General features: G+C 43.3%; 1 protein-coding gene across 3 annotated transcripts in view; it reads left to right on the top strand.

Moving 5' to 3' along the window:
- The window catches only part of LOC121569938 (RNA-binding Raly-like protein), a 191,305-nt gene that overhangs the window by 76,937 nt on the left and 99,784 nt on the right, over window positions 1–14,584 (top strand). For all 3 annotated transcript variants that reach the window (XM_045221174.1, XM_041881289.2, XM_045221173.1), the window contains exon 2: window positions 10,934–11,207. In XM_045221174.1, coding sequence (XP_045077109.1) covers window positions 10,952–11,207 — 256 coding nt within the window. In that variant the 5' untranslated portion in view covers window positions 10,934–10,951. The remainder of the gene's footprint in view (window positions 1–10,933; window positions 11,208–14,584) is intronic.

Here is a 14,584-nt window from a genome sequence, read left to right as displayed (position 1 = left end):
ATTCCAGTCAATGCTTGGAGATCCAATGTCATTATAGCCTTATTTCAGAGGCAGATAAATTAGTTGGAGAGTATTTCTGTTAGGCGTATGACCAGGGGATATTGGGCACATTGGGAACAGGGAACTAGGCCATTGCATAGTGTGCTAATAACCAAAATGGCTTAGGACATTGTTAAAACATTTGCTATACCTGTTTCGACAGCATTTAGTATTTCCCATACATAATCAGTTTGCACCGTGTTTGACATCCAAGTTGTTATCTAATGTTCTCTTCATTGCAATGTCACTCAAGTGGTTGGACAGTTTAATGCAGGTTGTAAATAAAGCAAACAGCAACAGCAGCAGGAAAAGTGGAGATGAAATCTATTAGAGGCCTGTGCTGAAAAAAAGACCGGAACTATAATAGTGATGACGAGGCTGTGGTGAGGAAGAGGGCACACGTGACTATTACCCACGTGATTTATCGGATGAGATTGAGAGGCAATCTAACGCTTCAACGCTTATTTGTGGACTTCCTTCATTCCCTGTCCACGACATCCATTTGGGTGTCAGAGTTGCCGGCCTAAATTACTGTTCGATGCTCATCATGACAGTAAACTCATAAAAAATCAGTGTGTGCACCTGCACCAGCATTTATTTTATTGCTTGCCAATAAATATCAAGGCTATAAGAGCGGGTAACTCACAACAGTGAAATCAAGCTTAGAAACATTTCAAAAACCCACTTTAACCTAGAGTCGATGTCCGCTCCCCCGCGGAAATGTAATTAGCATAATAAACAAATCCCAATAAAATCCAACTGTTTAAGCTAGAGATATCAGTTTTTTGCATGGGCTGCGTCTCAGTCCACCACATCCGCCAATGGTGGCCTTCCGCATCTAGGGTGGAAGGTTGCCGAGCTACAGCGGTGTTTGTCAGACCATGAGACATCCCGAAAATCAGGCTTCTCACGAAAACGTCTGAGCGGTTTGGCCTACAAAAACTAATACGACCACTCAATGGAAAGATGAGACTCTCACAAACACGATGGCGTTCTCCGTTTTGTTTTACGACCCCCCATCACGGGACTCATCTGAAGGAGGTTCTGCAAATCTGCCAACGTCTGTCTGTAGAGTCCGAAAATTCTGGGCTACACACTAATAAGACCCCGCTATGGAAAGGTGAGACTTTCAAAAACACATACAGTACCAGTCAAAAGTTTGGACACACCTACTTATTCAAGGGTTTTTTGTTATTTTTACTATTTTCTACAATGTAGAATAATAGCGAAGACATCAGAACTATGAAATAACACATATGGAATCATGTAGTAACCAAAAAAGTGTTAAACAAATCAAGATATACAGTGGGGAAAAAAGTATTTAGTCAGCCACCAATTGTGCAAGTTCTCCCACTTAAAAAGATGAGAGAGGCCTGTAATTTTCATCATAGGTACACGTCAACTATGACAGACAAAATGAGAAAAGAAAATCCAGAAAATCACATTGTAGGATTTTTAATGGATTTATTTGCAAATTATGGTGGAAAATAAGTATTTGGTCAATAACAAAAGTTTCTCAATACTTTGTTATATACCCTTTGTTGGCAATGACACAGGTCAAACGTTTTCTGTAAGTCTTCACAAGGTTTTCACACACTGTTGCTGGTATTTTGGCCCATTCCTCCATGCAGATCTCCTCTAGAGCAGTGATGTTTTGGGGCTGTCGCTGGGCAACACAGACTTTCAACTCCCTCCAAAGATTTTCTATGGGGTTGAGATCTGGAGACTGGCTAGGCCACTCCAGGACCTTGAAATGCTTCTTACGAAGCCACTCCTTCGTTGCCTGGGCGGTGTGTTTTGGATCATTGTCATGCTGAAAGACCCAGCCACGTTTCATCTTCAATGCCCTTGCTGATGGAAGGAGGTTTTCACTCAAAATCTCACGATACATGGCCCCATTCATTCTTTCCTTTACACGGATCAGTCGTCCTGGTCCCTTTGCAGAAAAACAGCCCCAAAGCATGATGTTTCCACCCCCATGCTTCACAGTAGGTATGATGTTCTTTGGATGCAACTCAGCATTCTTTGTCCTCCAAACACGACGAGTTGAGTTTTTACCAAAAAGTTATATTTTGGTTTCATCTGACCATATGACATTCTCCCAATCCTCTTCTGGATCATCCAAATGCATTCTAGCAAACTTCAGACGGGCCTGGACATGTACTGGCTTAAGCAGGGGGACACGTCAGGCACTGCAGGATTTGAGTCCCTGGCGGCGTAGTGTGTTACTGATGGTAGGCTTTGTTACTTTGGTCCCAGCTCTCTGCAGGTCATTCACTAGGTCCCCCCGTGTGGTTCTGGGATTTTTGCTCACCGTTCTTGTGATCATTTTGACCCCACGGGGTGAAATCTTGCGTGGAGCCCCAGATCGAGGGAGATTATCAGTGGTCTTGTATGTCTTCCATTTCCTAATAATTGCTCCCACAGTTGATTTCTTCAAACCAAGCTGCTTACCTATTAGGAAATGCTGACAATGGTCCTCGGGATCTCGTCACGGTATCTCTGTGCATTCAAATTGCCATCGATAAAATGCAATTGTGTTCATTGTCAGTAACTTATGCCTGCCCATACCATAACCCCACCGCCACCATGGGGCACTATGTTCACAACATTGACATCAGAAAACCGCTCGCTCACACGACACCATACACGCTGTTTGCCATCTGCCCAGTACAGTTGCAACTGGGATTCATCCATGAAGAGCACACTTCTCCAGCGTGCCAGTGGCCATTGAAGGTGAGCATTTGCCCACTGAAGTCTGTTACGACACCAAACTACAGTCAGGTCAAGACCCTTGTGAGGAAAACGAGCACGCAGATGAGCTTCCCTGAGACGGTTTCTGAATGTTTGTGCAGAAATTCTGTGGTTGTGCAAACCCACAGTTTCATCAGCTGTCCGGGTGGCTGGCCTCAGGCGATCCCGCAGTTGAAGAAGCCGGATGTGGAGGTCCTGGGCTGGCATGGTTACACATGCTCTGCGGTTTTGAGGCCGGTAGGATGTACTGCAGAATTCGCTAAAACGATGTTGGAAGTGGCTTATGGTAGAGAAATTAACATTAAATTCTCTGGCAACAGCTCTGGTGGACAATCCTGCAGTCAGCATGCCAATTGCATGCTCCCTCAAAACCTGATACATCTGTGGCAGTGTGTTGTGTGACAAAACTGCACATTTTAGAGTGGCTTTTTATTGTCCCCAGCACAAGGTTCACCTGTGTAATGATCATGCTGTTTAATCAGCTTCTTGATATGATACACCTGTCAGGTGGATGGATTATCTTGTCAAAGGAGAAATGCTCACTAACAGGGATATAAATACATTTGTGCTCAAAATTTGAGAGAAATAAGCTTTTTGTGCGTATGGAACATTTCTGGGATCTTTTATTTCAGCTCATGAAACATGGGACCAACACTTTACATGTTGCGTTTATATTTTTGTTCAGTATATGTTTGCAACATAGAGTATCTAAGTAGCTATATAAACAACACCCCTCTGCAAACACGCCTTCTCCGATGTTGGTTACAAGGCGGTACTTACTTAAATTAGGTAAGAGACTATCATGTTACAATTGGTGTATTAAAATTAGAGTTAGGGTGATGTCACCCTATCCTCTTAATAATCCTGAATCCAAGTGTTTGACATGCGGGAGGGGACCAGTAACTTTATGATTAAACTTTGTCAACGTAGAAGCAACAGTCATTGTTCATACTTCAGTCATCATACTTTGATCTGGTTTCATAGAAATATCATCAATTTTCATGAAAAACATAATTTGACTGTTCATGACCATTAAATTGATGAGGTACTATAACCACATAGGAGTTAAATTGGTACAACATTCTCACTCACGGGTGCAGTCATCATACTTTGATCTGGTTATAAGGCCATATGTAAACAGGAAAACGCTCATCCAGAGGCAGGGCTCCTAGAGGCCCGGGGACTTTAATGCAGGGAAACTTAAATCCGTTCTACCTAATTTCTACTAGCATGTTAAATGTTCAACCAGAGGAAAGAAAACTCTAGACCACTTTTACTCCACACACAGAGACGCGTACAAAGCCCTCCATTTGGCAAATCTGACTATAACTCTATCCTCCTGATTCCTACTTATAAGCAAAAACTAAAGCAGGAAGCACCAGTGACTCGGTTAATAAGGAAGTGGTCAGATGACGCAGATGTTAAGCTACAGGACTGTTTTGCTAGCACAGACTGGAATATGTTCCGGGATTCTTCCGATAGCATTGAGGAGTACACCACATCAGTCACTGGCTTCATCAATAAGTGCATCGACGACGTCGTCCCCACAGTGACCGTATGTACATACCCCAACTAGAGGCCATGGATTACAGGCAACATCCGCACTGAGCTAAAGGGTAGAGCTGCCGCTTTCATGGAGCGGGACTCTAAACCTGACGCTTATAAGAAATCCCGCTATGCCCTCCTATGAACCATCAAACAGGCAAAGAGTCAATACAGGACTAAGATTTAATCGTACTACACCAGCTCTGATGCTCGTCGGATGTGGCAGGGGTTGAAAACTATTACAGACTACAAAGGGAAGCATAGCCGCGAGCTGCCTAGTGACACAAGCCTACCAGACGAGCTAAATCACTTCTATGCTACAAGGCAAGTAACACTGAAGCATGGATGAGAGCATCAGCTGTTCCGGATGACTATGTGATCACGTTCTCCGTAGCCGATGTGAGTAAGACTTTTAAGCAGGTCAACATTCATAAGGCCACAGGGCCAGACAGATTACCAGGATGTGTACTCCGAGCATGCGCTGACCAACTGGCAAGTGTCTTCCAAATGGGTCTTCCAAATGGACAATGACCCCAAGCATACTTCCAAAGTTGTGGCAAAATGGCTTAAGGACAACAAAGTCAAGGTATTGGAGTGGCCATCACAAAGCCCTGACCTCAATCCTATTGAACATTTGTGGGCAGAACTGAAAAGGCGTGTGCGAGCAAGGAGGCCTACAAACCTGACTCAGTTACACCAGCTCTGTCAGGAGGAATGGGCCAAAATTCACCCAACTTATTGTGGAAAGCTTGTGGAAGGCTACCCGAAACGTTTGATCCAAGTTAAACAATTTAAAGGCAATGCTACCAAATTATAATTGAGTGTATGTAAACTTCTGACCCACTGGGAATGTGATGAAAGATTTCAATGCCCTGGCTGAGGGAAGGAGTTCCTCACCCAAGATTTGACGGTACATGGCCCCGTCCATCGTCCCTTTGATGCGGTGAAGTTGTCCTGTCCCCTTAGCAGAAAAACACCCCCAAAGCATAATGTTTCCACCTCCATGTTTGACGGTGGGGATGGTGTTCTTGGGGTCATAGGCAGCATTCCTCCTCCCACAAACACGGCGAGTTGAGTTGATGCCAAAGAGCTCCATTTTGGTCTCATCTGACAACAACACTTTCACCCAGTTCTCCTCTGAATCATTCAGATGTTCATTGGCAAACTTCAGACGGGCCTGTATACAGTGGGGAGAACAAGTATTTGATACACTGCAGGTTTTCCTACTTACAAAGCATGTAGAGGTCTGTAATTTAATCATAGGTACACTTCAACTGTGAGAGACGGAATCTAAAACAAAAATCCAGAAAATCACATTGTATGATTTTTAAGTAATTAATTTGCATTTTATTGCATGACATAAGTATTTGATACATCAGAAAAGCAGAACTTAATATTTGGTACAGAAACCTTTGTTTGCAATTACAGAGATCATACGTTTCCTGTAGGTCTTGACCAGGTTTGCACACACTGCAGCAGGGCTTTTGGCCCACTCTTCCATACAGACCTTCTCCAGATCCTTCAGGTTTCGGGGCTGTCGCTGGGCAATACGGACTTTCAGCTCCCTCCAAAGATTTTCTATTGGGTTCAGGTCTGGAGACTGGCTAGGCCACTCCAGGACCTTGAGATGCTTCTTACGGAGCCACTCCTTAGTTGCCCTGGCTGTGTGTTTCGGGTCATTGTCATGCTGGAAGACCCAGCCACGACCCATCTTCAATGCTCTTACTAAGGGAAGGAGGTTGTTGGCCAAGATCTCGCGATACATGGCCCCATCCATCCTCCCCTCAATACGGTGCAGTCGTCCTGTCCCCTTTGCAGAAAAGCATCCCCAAAGAATGATGTTTCCACCTCCATGCTTCACGGTTGGGATGGTGTTCTTGGGGTTGTACTCATCCTTCTTCTTCCTCCAAACACGGCGAGTGGAGTTTAGACCAAAAAGCTATATTTTTGTCTCATCAGACCACATAACCTTCTCCCATTCCTCCTCTGGATCATCCAGATGGTCATTGGCAAACTTCAGACGGGCCTGGACATGCGCTGGCTTGAGCAGGGGGACCTTGCGTGCGCTGCAGGATTTTAATCCATGACGGCGTAGTGTGTTACTAATGGTTTTCTTTGAGACTGTGGTCCCAGCTCTCTTCAGGTCATTGACCAGGTCCTGCCGTGTAGTTCTGGGCTGATCCCTCACCTTCCTCATGATCATTGATGCCCCACTAGGTGAGATCTTGCATGGAGCCCCAGACCGAGGGTGATTGACCGTCATCTTGAACTTCTTCCATTTTCTAATGATTGTGCCAACAGTTGTTGCCTTCTCACCAAGCTGCTTGCCTATTGTCCTGTAGCCCATCCCAGCCTTGTGCAGGTCTACAATTTTATCCCTGATGTCCTTACACAGCTCTCTGGTCTTGGCCATTGTGGAGAGGTTGGAGTCTGTTTGATTGAGTGTGTGGACAGGTGTCTTTTATACAGGTAACGAGTTCAAACAGGTGCAGTTAATACAGGTAATGAGTGGAGAACAGGAGGGCTTCTTAAAGAAAAACTAACAGGTCTGTGAGAGCCGGAATTCTTACTGGTTGGCAGGTGATCAAATACTTATGTCATGCAATAAAATGCAAATTAATTACTTAAAAATCATACAATGTGATTTTCTGGATTTTTGTTTTAGATTATGTCTCTCACAGTTGAAGTGTACCTATGATAAAAATTACAGACCTCTACATGCTTTGTAAGTAGGAAAACCTGCAAAATCGGCAGTGTTTCAAATACTTGTTCTCCCCACTGTATGTGCTTTCTTGAGCAGGGGGACCTTGCGGGCGCTGCAGGATTTCAGTCCTTCACGGCGTAGTGTGTTACCAATTGTTTTCTTGGCGACTATGGTCCCAGCTGCCTTGAGATCATTGACAAGATCCTCCCGTGTAGTTCTGGGCTGATTCCTCACCGTTCTCATGATCATTGCAACTCCACGAGGTGAGATCTTGCATGGAGCCCCAGGCCGAGGGAGATTGACAGTTCTATTGTGTTTCTTCCATTTGCGAATAATCACACCAACTATTGTCTCCTAATCTCAGCTCATTACCTGTATAAAAGACACCTGGGAGACAGAAATCTTTTTGATTGACAGGGGGTCAAATACTTATTTCCCTCATTAAAATGCAAATCAATTTATAACATTTTTGACATGCGTTTTTCTGGATTTTTTTGTTGTTATTCTGTCTCTCACTGTTCAAATAAACCTACCATTAAAATTATAGACTGATCATTTCTTTGTCAGTGGGCAAACGTACAAAATCAGCAGGGGATCAAATACTTTTTTCCCTCACTTTATACAGTACACACACACACACAAACACACACACACACACACACATTGAAGAAAGATTTTCCTCTTGGATAAACCATATTTCCTTTGATTGTCTCCATTCTATGATACTTTAGATTGAAGACTCACAGGATTGTAGATGATTTTGGAGTGTGTAATGGCTTACGCATATACTGTACTATCACAAGTCAGAGAAAGACATGGAAGAGTGGTGTTTCTGTTCCTGAGTGGGCTACTGAACAGCCATACTAGAGTGATCTCAGTGTCAGGTGTAATGGACACCTGACAGAGAATCTCTCCCCTGTAAATCACATGGCTGTTCTCTATTTAGCGGCTGGCTGAACAATTTCCTCCCTCGGCCAAGTACAAAACAAGCTAGTTTTGGAGCAAAACTTCACTCAATGGTAAGGGACAGTTCTATTGGTAGTATTTGACTTGGGCACATTGCATCTTAGAGATAATCAAGCGCGTCAAAGGGGGGGAAATATGCATGTTTAGCCATGGGATTCAGGTTAGAAATAATGACATTTTACATATTTATAAACAGTTAATGAAACCTTACAAAGGGTGAAGTATTATTTTTAAAAATATATTTTGTATATATATTTATTGAACATTTAAAACATACAATATACTTCCAGTGAAGCCGCTCAACAACAACATCACATTAGTAATCAAACAGACTCCCATCCAGAGCGACACGCAAAAGCAACCAGGGTCAAAAACGGGGACCCGAACCAGCAATCCATCAGCCACCGGCCCAAGCTCCCAACCGCCAGGCCACCAGCTCTCCAAGATCCCCCCCACAGTTCCCCAAGAGTTGCCCCTCAACCATTGAATGAGAGTGTGTGTATATGCATGTGTACAAACACCTGCACGGCATCAGCCTCAGGCAAACAGGCATTAGCTGTAACAACACGGCCCCTCAGTGTCATTCAAACATACTTTCTGTTATGTTTTATTTTGACTTTATATTTTTTTACTTTTATCTTTGACCATCATTCTATCCCCCGCACAGCAACTCCACTCCCACATGTCTCCAATTCCACATCCCAACCCTCAGCTTCCCTCAGCCCATCCCACCGATCTCTGCTGGCCACCCTCTTCGGATTTCTACGCACCATATATCTTTCAACTATGCTGTGATGTTTAACATACAATTTCAATCTATCTAATTTAATAGAATCCACAGATTGCGAGTTGAAGATAAATACTTTTATTAAGAGTATTAGTATATAAGTAATTGACTGACCCAGTCTCTCCAGATCTCCCAACAGTACTATTTCTATGGTCAATTTTAGATCAATGTTATGCATTTTCAGCCATTCCTGAACCTGAGACCAGAAACAGGCTACCTGAGGGCAATACCAAAATAAATGGTCTATTGATTCTGTATCCTCACAACAAAATCTGCAGAGCTTCAATGATTGTATGCCCCAAATATTCAACATTTTGTTGGTGGCAAGAATTCTATATAATAATTTTAGCTGAAAAGCACGAAGTCTTGAATCTTGTGTCGTTTTATATACACCAAAAATCTATTCCCAACTATTTAGCAATCTGTATGGCACAGCTGTCAACATCCTGGTCCTCATATGAAACTGGTATACTTTCCTATTTATGCTATTTTTATTCCTCCGCCAGTTTTGATCCTTTATATTGGGCACTGCCACCTGCCTCCTCCAATTTTTGGGGTAATGCTGTAATCAATTGATTGTAATCTTGGATTGAGCAGACCTTCCCATACAATTCTGATAACTCCATGAAAGACATGGCTCTACCATTCAAATGTACAATATAATTTAAAAACAAAATACCCTTTTCAAACATATTCCCATAAATAAAGGGTGAAGTATTAGTCAAATAGTGTACTGAAATGTAGCTATAAATTATGACTAAGGAATTACATAAACTGAGAGGAGAGTGAAATGTGTAGTGTTGTGCAAATCTGGGAGATAGAGATGTTTTATCAGACCACAGACCACACATTGTGTTTGTCTGAGCTTTGAGGAAAATGGGAAGATTTGAGCTGGTAAGTCACCTTGGTGGAAAATGAATGAATACCTACATTTCTGGGAGCTCACAACAATGCAACAGTGCGTGCGTGCGAGCATCAGTCAGTATCTGTGTTACCGTGGTAACTAATCCTATTTACTGAGAATTGGATCCATTATTCAGGTATTTGGTCTCAAAGCAGAATAGATTTTATCTCCCTTTCTCCTGTCTCAGGGACACTGAAGCAAGAGACCATGACGATCATTGATTGTTTTCTCTGTTACTGAATATTGCACTTAATTCTGTTATTGTATTCCTAGGTCAATTCAATTATACAGCATGGAACTCTTTTAGACATTAACAACGGTGACACCAGTTTGCTTATTTGACACGGGGTAAATGCTTATGTGGTCCCCTAGATCACAACAGGTGTCATTTCACTCACATAATTGGTTGTGCACCCCCGCAAACCTTTACAACAACTTCTCCCCGGGCACCAATGACGTGGATGTCGATTAAGGCAGCCCCCGCACCTCTCTGATTCAGAGGGGTTGGGTTAAACGCGGAAGACACATTTCGGTTGAATGGAGTCAGTTGTGCAACTGACTAGGTATCCCCTTTTTCCCTAGTAAAATGTCTAAATCAGTGCGATGAACGCTAGTCTGAGAGATTCCATTGAGATGTTGAAGACAGCCTTTAAGGGGATCAGTGATCTTGGCAACCATGGTGCTTTGCGCTCTAGGTGTAGGGCTGTCACACCGAGAAGCATTGAATGAAGTGCTTTACAGCCCAAATCTATGTATTTCAAGCCTATTCCTGGTGACTCAAGGACTCTGTGCAACCCGATGATATCTTTATAACTGACAATGTTACAATGTATGTAAGGGCGATGACACGCTCACTTAAAATGGGTGCGAGGGCAGCATTCAGAACTCATACCTAATTTCAGGTGACATTTCGACATCACAAAAATAGAGGCGCTGTTATAAAAATAGACTTATCACTTCAAATAGTTGTGCAAAATGTATTCAAAACAAATTTGTGACTGATCACTTGTAGGCTCAATTTGTGATTGAAACATTTAGCAGTCATATCACATGGTTTAGTTGTCTGCAGTGTTCATTATTGCCAATCTCACTTGACCAGTGCACTAGCATAAAATAAACCAAAGTTGAACATGTTGTCTTCTCTCCATTCACATTAGATCAACTCTCAACCAGAGGGTTAGGGTTGATTAGTGACTCTAAAGCCCTCTACTCCTTGTATCTGTCTGTGTCCCAGGAGGGCAACCGGAGGAGGATGACCGGTAAGATTCAGACCAGCAACGTGACCAACAAGAATGACCCGCGCTCCCTCAACTCCAGAGTCTTCATCGGCAACCTCAACACCGCCATCGTCAAGAAGACCGACATCGAGGTCATCTTCGCCAAGTATGGCAGGATCGTAGGCTGCTCCGTTCACAAGGGCTTCGCCTTCGTCCAGTACATCAGCGAGAGGAACGCCCGCGCCGCCGTGGCCGGAGAAAACGCACGTATCATCGCTGGACAGCCGCTCGGTGAGTTACCATTTAGATTTTCCCTGGTTTTCAATGTGAGCATCAGATCTTCTTTCAGTGTTGAGTGAATTGTTTTTACTGCCTTTAGAGATCAAATAGCCAGGAAATGGCTTGGTAAACGTGGACATTTGGTTTCAAGTGCATTATGGAATGCCTGTGTCTGTACTCATTGCCATTGAACACAGCAATAGTTGTATTATAGACTGTGCTATTTTAATGAGTAATGGACTGTATGTCCCTCATGGGGACCCATCATGCCTGAGACGTCTTACAGTGAGGGAAAAAAGTATTTGATCCCCTGCTGATTTTGTACGTTTGCCCACTGACAAAGAAATGATCAGTCTATAATTTTAATGGTAGGTTTATTTGAACAGTGAGAGACAGAATAACAACAACAAAAATCCAGAAAAACACATATCAAAAATGTTATGAATTGATTTGCATTTTAATGAGGGAAATAAGTATTTGACCCCTCTGCAAAACATGACTTAGTACTTGGTGGCAAAACCCTTGTTGGCAATCACAGAGGTCATACGTTTCTTGTAGTTGGCCACCAGGTTTGCACACATCTCAGGAGGGATTTTGTCCCACTCCTCTTTGCAGATCTTCTCCAAGTCATTAAGGTTTCGAGGCTGACGTTTGGCAACTCGAACCTTCAGCTCCCTCCACAGATTTTCTATGGGATTAAGGTCTGGAGACTGGCTAGGCCACTCCAGGACCTTAATGTGCTTCTTCTTGAGCCACTCCTTTGTTGCCTTGGCCGTGTGTTTTGGGTCATTGTCATGCTGGAATACCCATCCACAACCCATTTTCAATGCCCTGGCTGAGGGAAGGAGGTTCTCACCCAAGATTTGACGGTACATGGCCCCGTCCATCGTCCCTTTGATGCGGTGAAGTTGTCCTGTCCCCTTAGCAGAAAAACACCCCCAAAGCATAATGTTTCCACCTCCATGTTTGACGGTGGGGATGGTGTTCTTGGGGTTATAGGCAGCATTCCTCCTCCTCCAAACACGGCGAGTTGAGTTGATGCCAAAGAGCTCAATTTTTCTCTCATCTGACCACAACACTTTCACCCAGTTCTCCTCTGAATCATTCAGATGTTCATTGGCAAACTTCAGACGGGCATGTATATGTGCTTTCTTGAGCAGGGGGACCTTGCGGGCTCTGCAGGATTTCAGTCCTTCACGGCGTAGTGTGTTACCAATTGTTTCCTTGTTGACTATGGTCCCAGCTGCCTTGAGATCATTGACAAGATCCTCCCGTGTAGTTCTGGGATGATTCCTCACCATTCTCATGATCATTGCAACTCCACGAGGTGAGATCTTGCATGGAGCCCCAGGCTGAGGGAGATTGACAGTTCTTTTGTGTTTCTTCCATTTGTGAATAATCGCACCAACTGTTGTCACCTTCTCACCAAGCTACTTGGCGATGGTCTTGTAGCCCATTCCAGCCTACAATCTTGTCCCTGACATCCTTGGAGAGCTCTTTGGTCTTGGCTATGGTCTTGGCTTTGGAATCTGATTTATTGATTGCTTCTGTGGACAGGTGTCTTTTATACAGGTAACAAGCTGAGATTAGGAGCACTCCCTTTAAGAGTGTGCTCCTAATCTCAGCTCGTTACCTTTATAAAAGACACCTGGGAGCCAGAAATCTTTCTGATTGAGGGGGTCAAATATTTATTTCCCTCATTAAAATGCAAATCAATTTATAACATTTTTGACATGCGTTTTTCTGGATTTTGTTGTTGTTATTCTGTCTCTCACTGTTCAAATAAACCTACCATTAAAATTATAGACTGATCATTTCTTTGTCAGTGGGCAAACGTACAAAATCAGCAGGGGATCAAATACTTTTTTCCCTCACTGTAGGCTTGTTTAGATGCTCTCATGGTTCTCGAGGTTGAAGAGTGTGTGTGTCATTGCTGTTCTCAGGAAAGGGGACCTGCTGAATCCATTAGTTTAAATAGTAGCGTATTTCAACACAGTTGGAATGTGGCTCACTAAACTATGTCAAAGTTCCTTTATAAGTTCCTGTGGCTAAAACCACTAAAGGAAAAGCACAGACCTGTTTTCTTCTTGGAAAAATTCAGGCAGTAGATACCTCTCTGTACACTCTGTTTCAAAAATGTTTTCTTTCTACTGAATATGACCTTGGTTGACACACTGCAATGCTAGTTGCAGGGTTGTTTTGCTGTGCCAAGGTTTGCCTTTAAAACCCTTTCTGTGACTCTAGAGCTATGGATTTTGAGTAGTTGAGGCTCTAAACGGCAGCCATTTTGCCATTAAAATGTCTTCTGTGTGTTCCCTCAGGAGACATAAAGATAAATTACAGATGCGCTGCAGCAGTACACAGTCTAACTGAAATCCCTGACCTCTCTTGGGACCACTACTTTTAACAAGGAGGTGCTACAGATAACTTACCCTTTAACTGCAGTCTCATTATCCACTTGACCTGCTTTCAGAAAAGTTATTTTGTTTTTGCAATGCAAATCTGTGGCACAAAACAGCAGCTCTCTATATATAATGCAGAGTATAGCCAAGAGACCACCATTAAAACTAGCCTATTAGGTTAGATGTAATTGCATTCAGGGGCAGTGAGAGTGTGTCAAAGAGAGAAAAGAAGGAGAGCATAAAAAGGAGAGAAATGATGGTGTTGTGGAGAGAGGGAGAAAGAGAGAGACAGAGAGAGAGAGTGAGAGAGAGTGAGAGAGAGTGAGAGAGAGTGAGAGAGTGAGAGCGATGCTCCCAGGCCCCTTATATAATCTTCCAGCAACACACAGGTCTGTTGGCTATTACATGAGTGATAGCTGGCTAGATGACTGATGATGGCTAATGCCCTGAAAATGTCTTTCAGTATTTTAGGTCTCTCACTTGCAGTTTCCGTTTTAGCGTGAACTTGTGCATTCAGTATGTAAACAGAACAGACATAACCATTGGCTAATGGAATCCAGTCAGGGAGATAGATACCATCGCCAAGCCTCTATTACGCCAAGCTCCCTCTTTCTCTCTGCAGTCATGGCGAGTGTCCTGGAGAGCCCTGCCGGATGTTACATATTTATACTCTCCGACATTGCTTTACGATAAGCAACTTGAATATAAATATTTATTTTCATAAAGCCACTCGCTTTGCGGTTTCCTGAAGACACGTACAACCTCAGGCTGTTTTCTATTTACAAACCCCATATCGGAATAGAAATGTTGAAGCTATTCAGCGTTCAGTTCCCTGTCACTAGCTCTACATTGGGGATTCTGTCACTGAAGACCCATTAGTAGAGAAGAAGACAGAGATTCATCTCAGGCATACTGATGTGGGATTATGGAACTATCTGAAATGCTGTGGTGTCCACCAAGGCAGTGTATGTGGTTCTTTTTTGGGTG

The sequence above is a fragment of the Coregonus clupeaformis genome, chromosome 7, assembly GCF_020615455.1.
Source record: "Coregonus clupeaformis isolate EN_2021a chromosome 7, ASM2061545v1, whole genome shotgun sequence".
Taxonomy (NCBI): Eukaryota; Metazoa; Chordata; class Actinopteri; order Salmoniformes; family Salmonidae; genus Coregonus; species Coregonus clupeaformis.
This window is presented reverse-complemented; position numbering and strand designations above follow the sequence as displayed.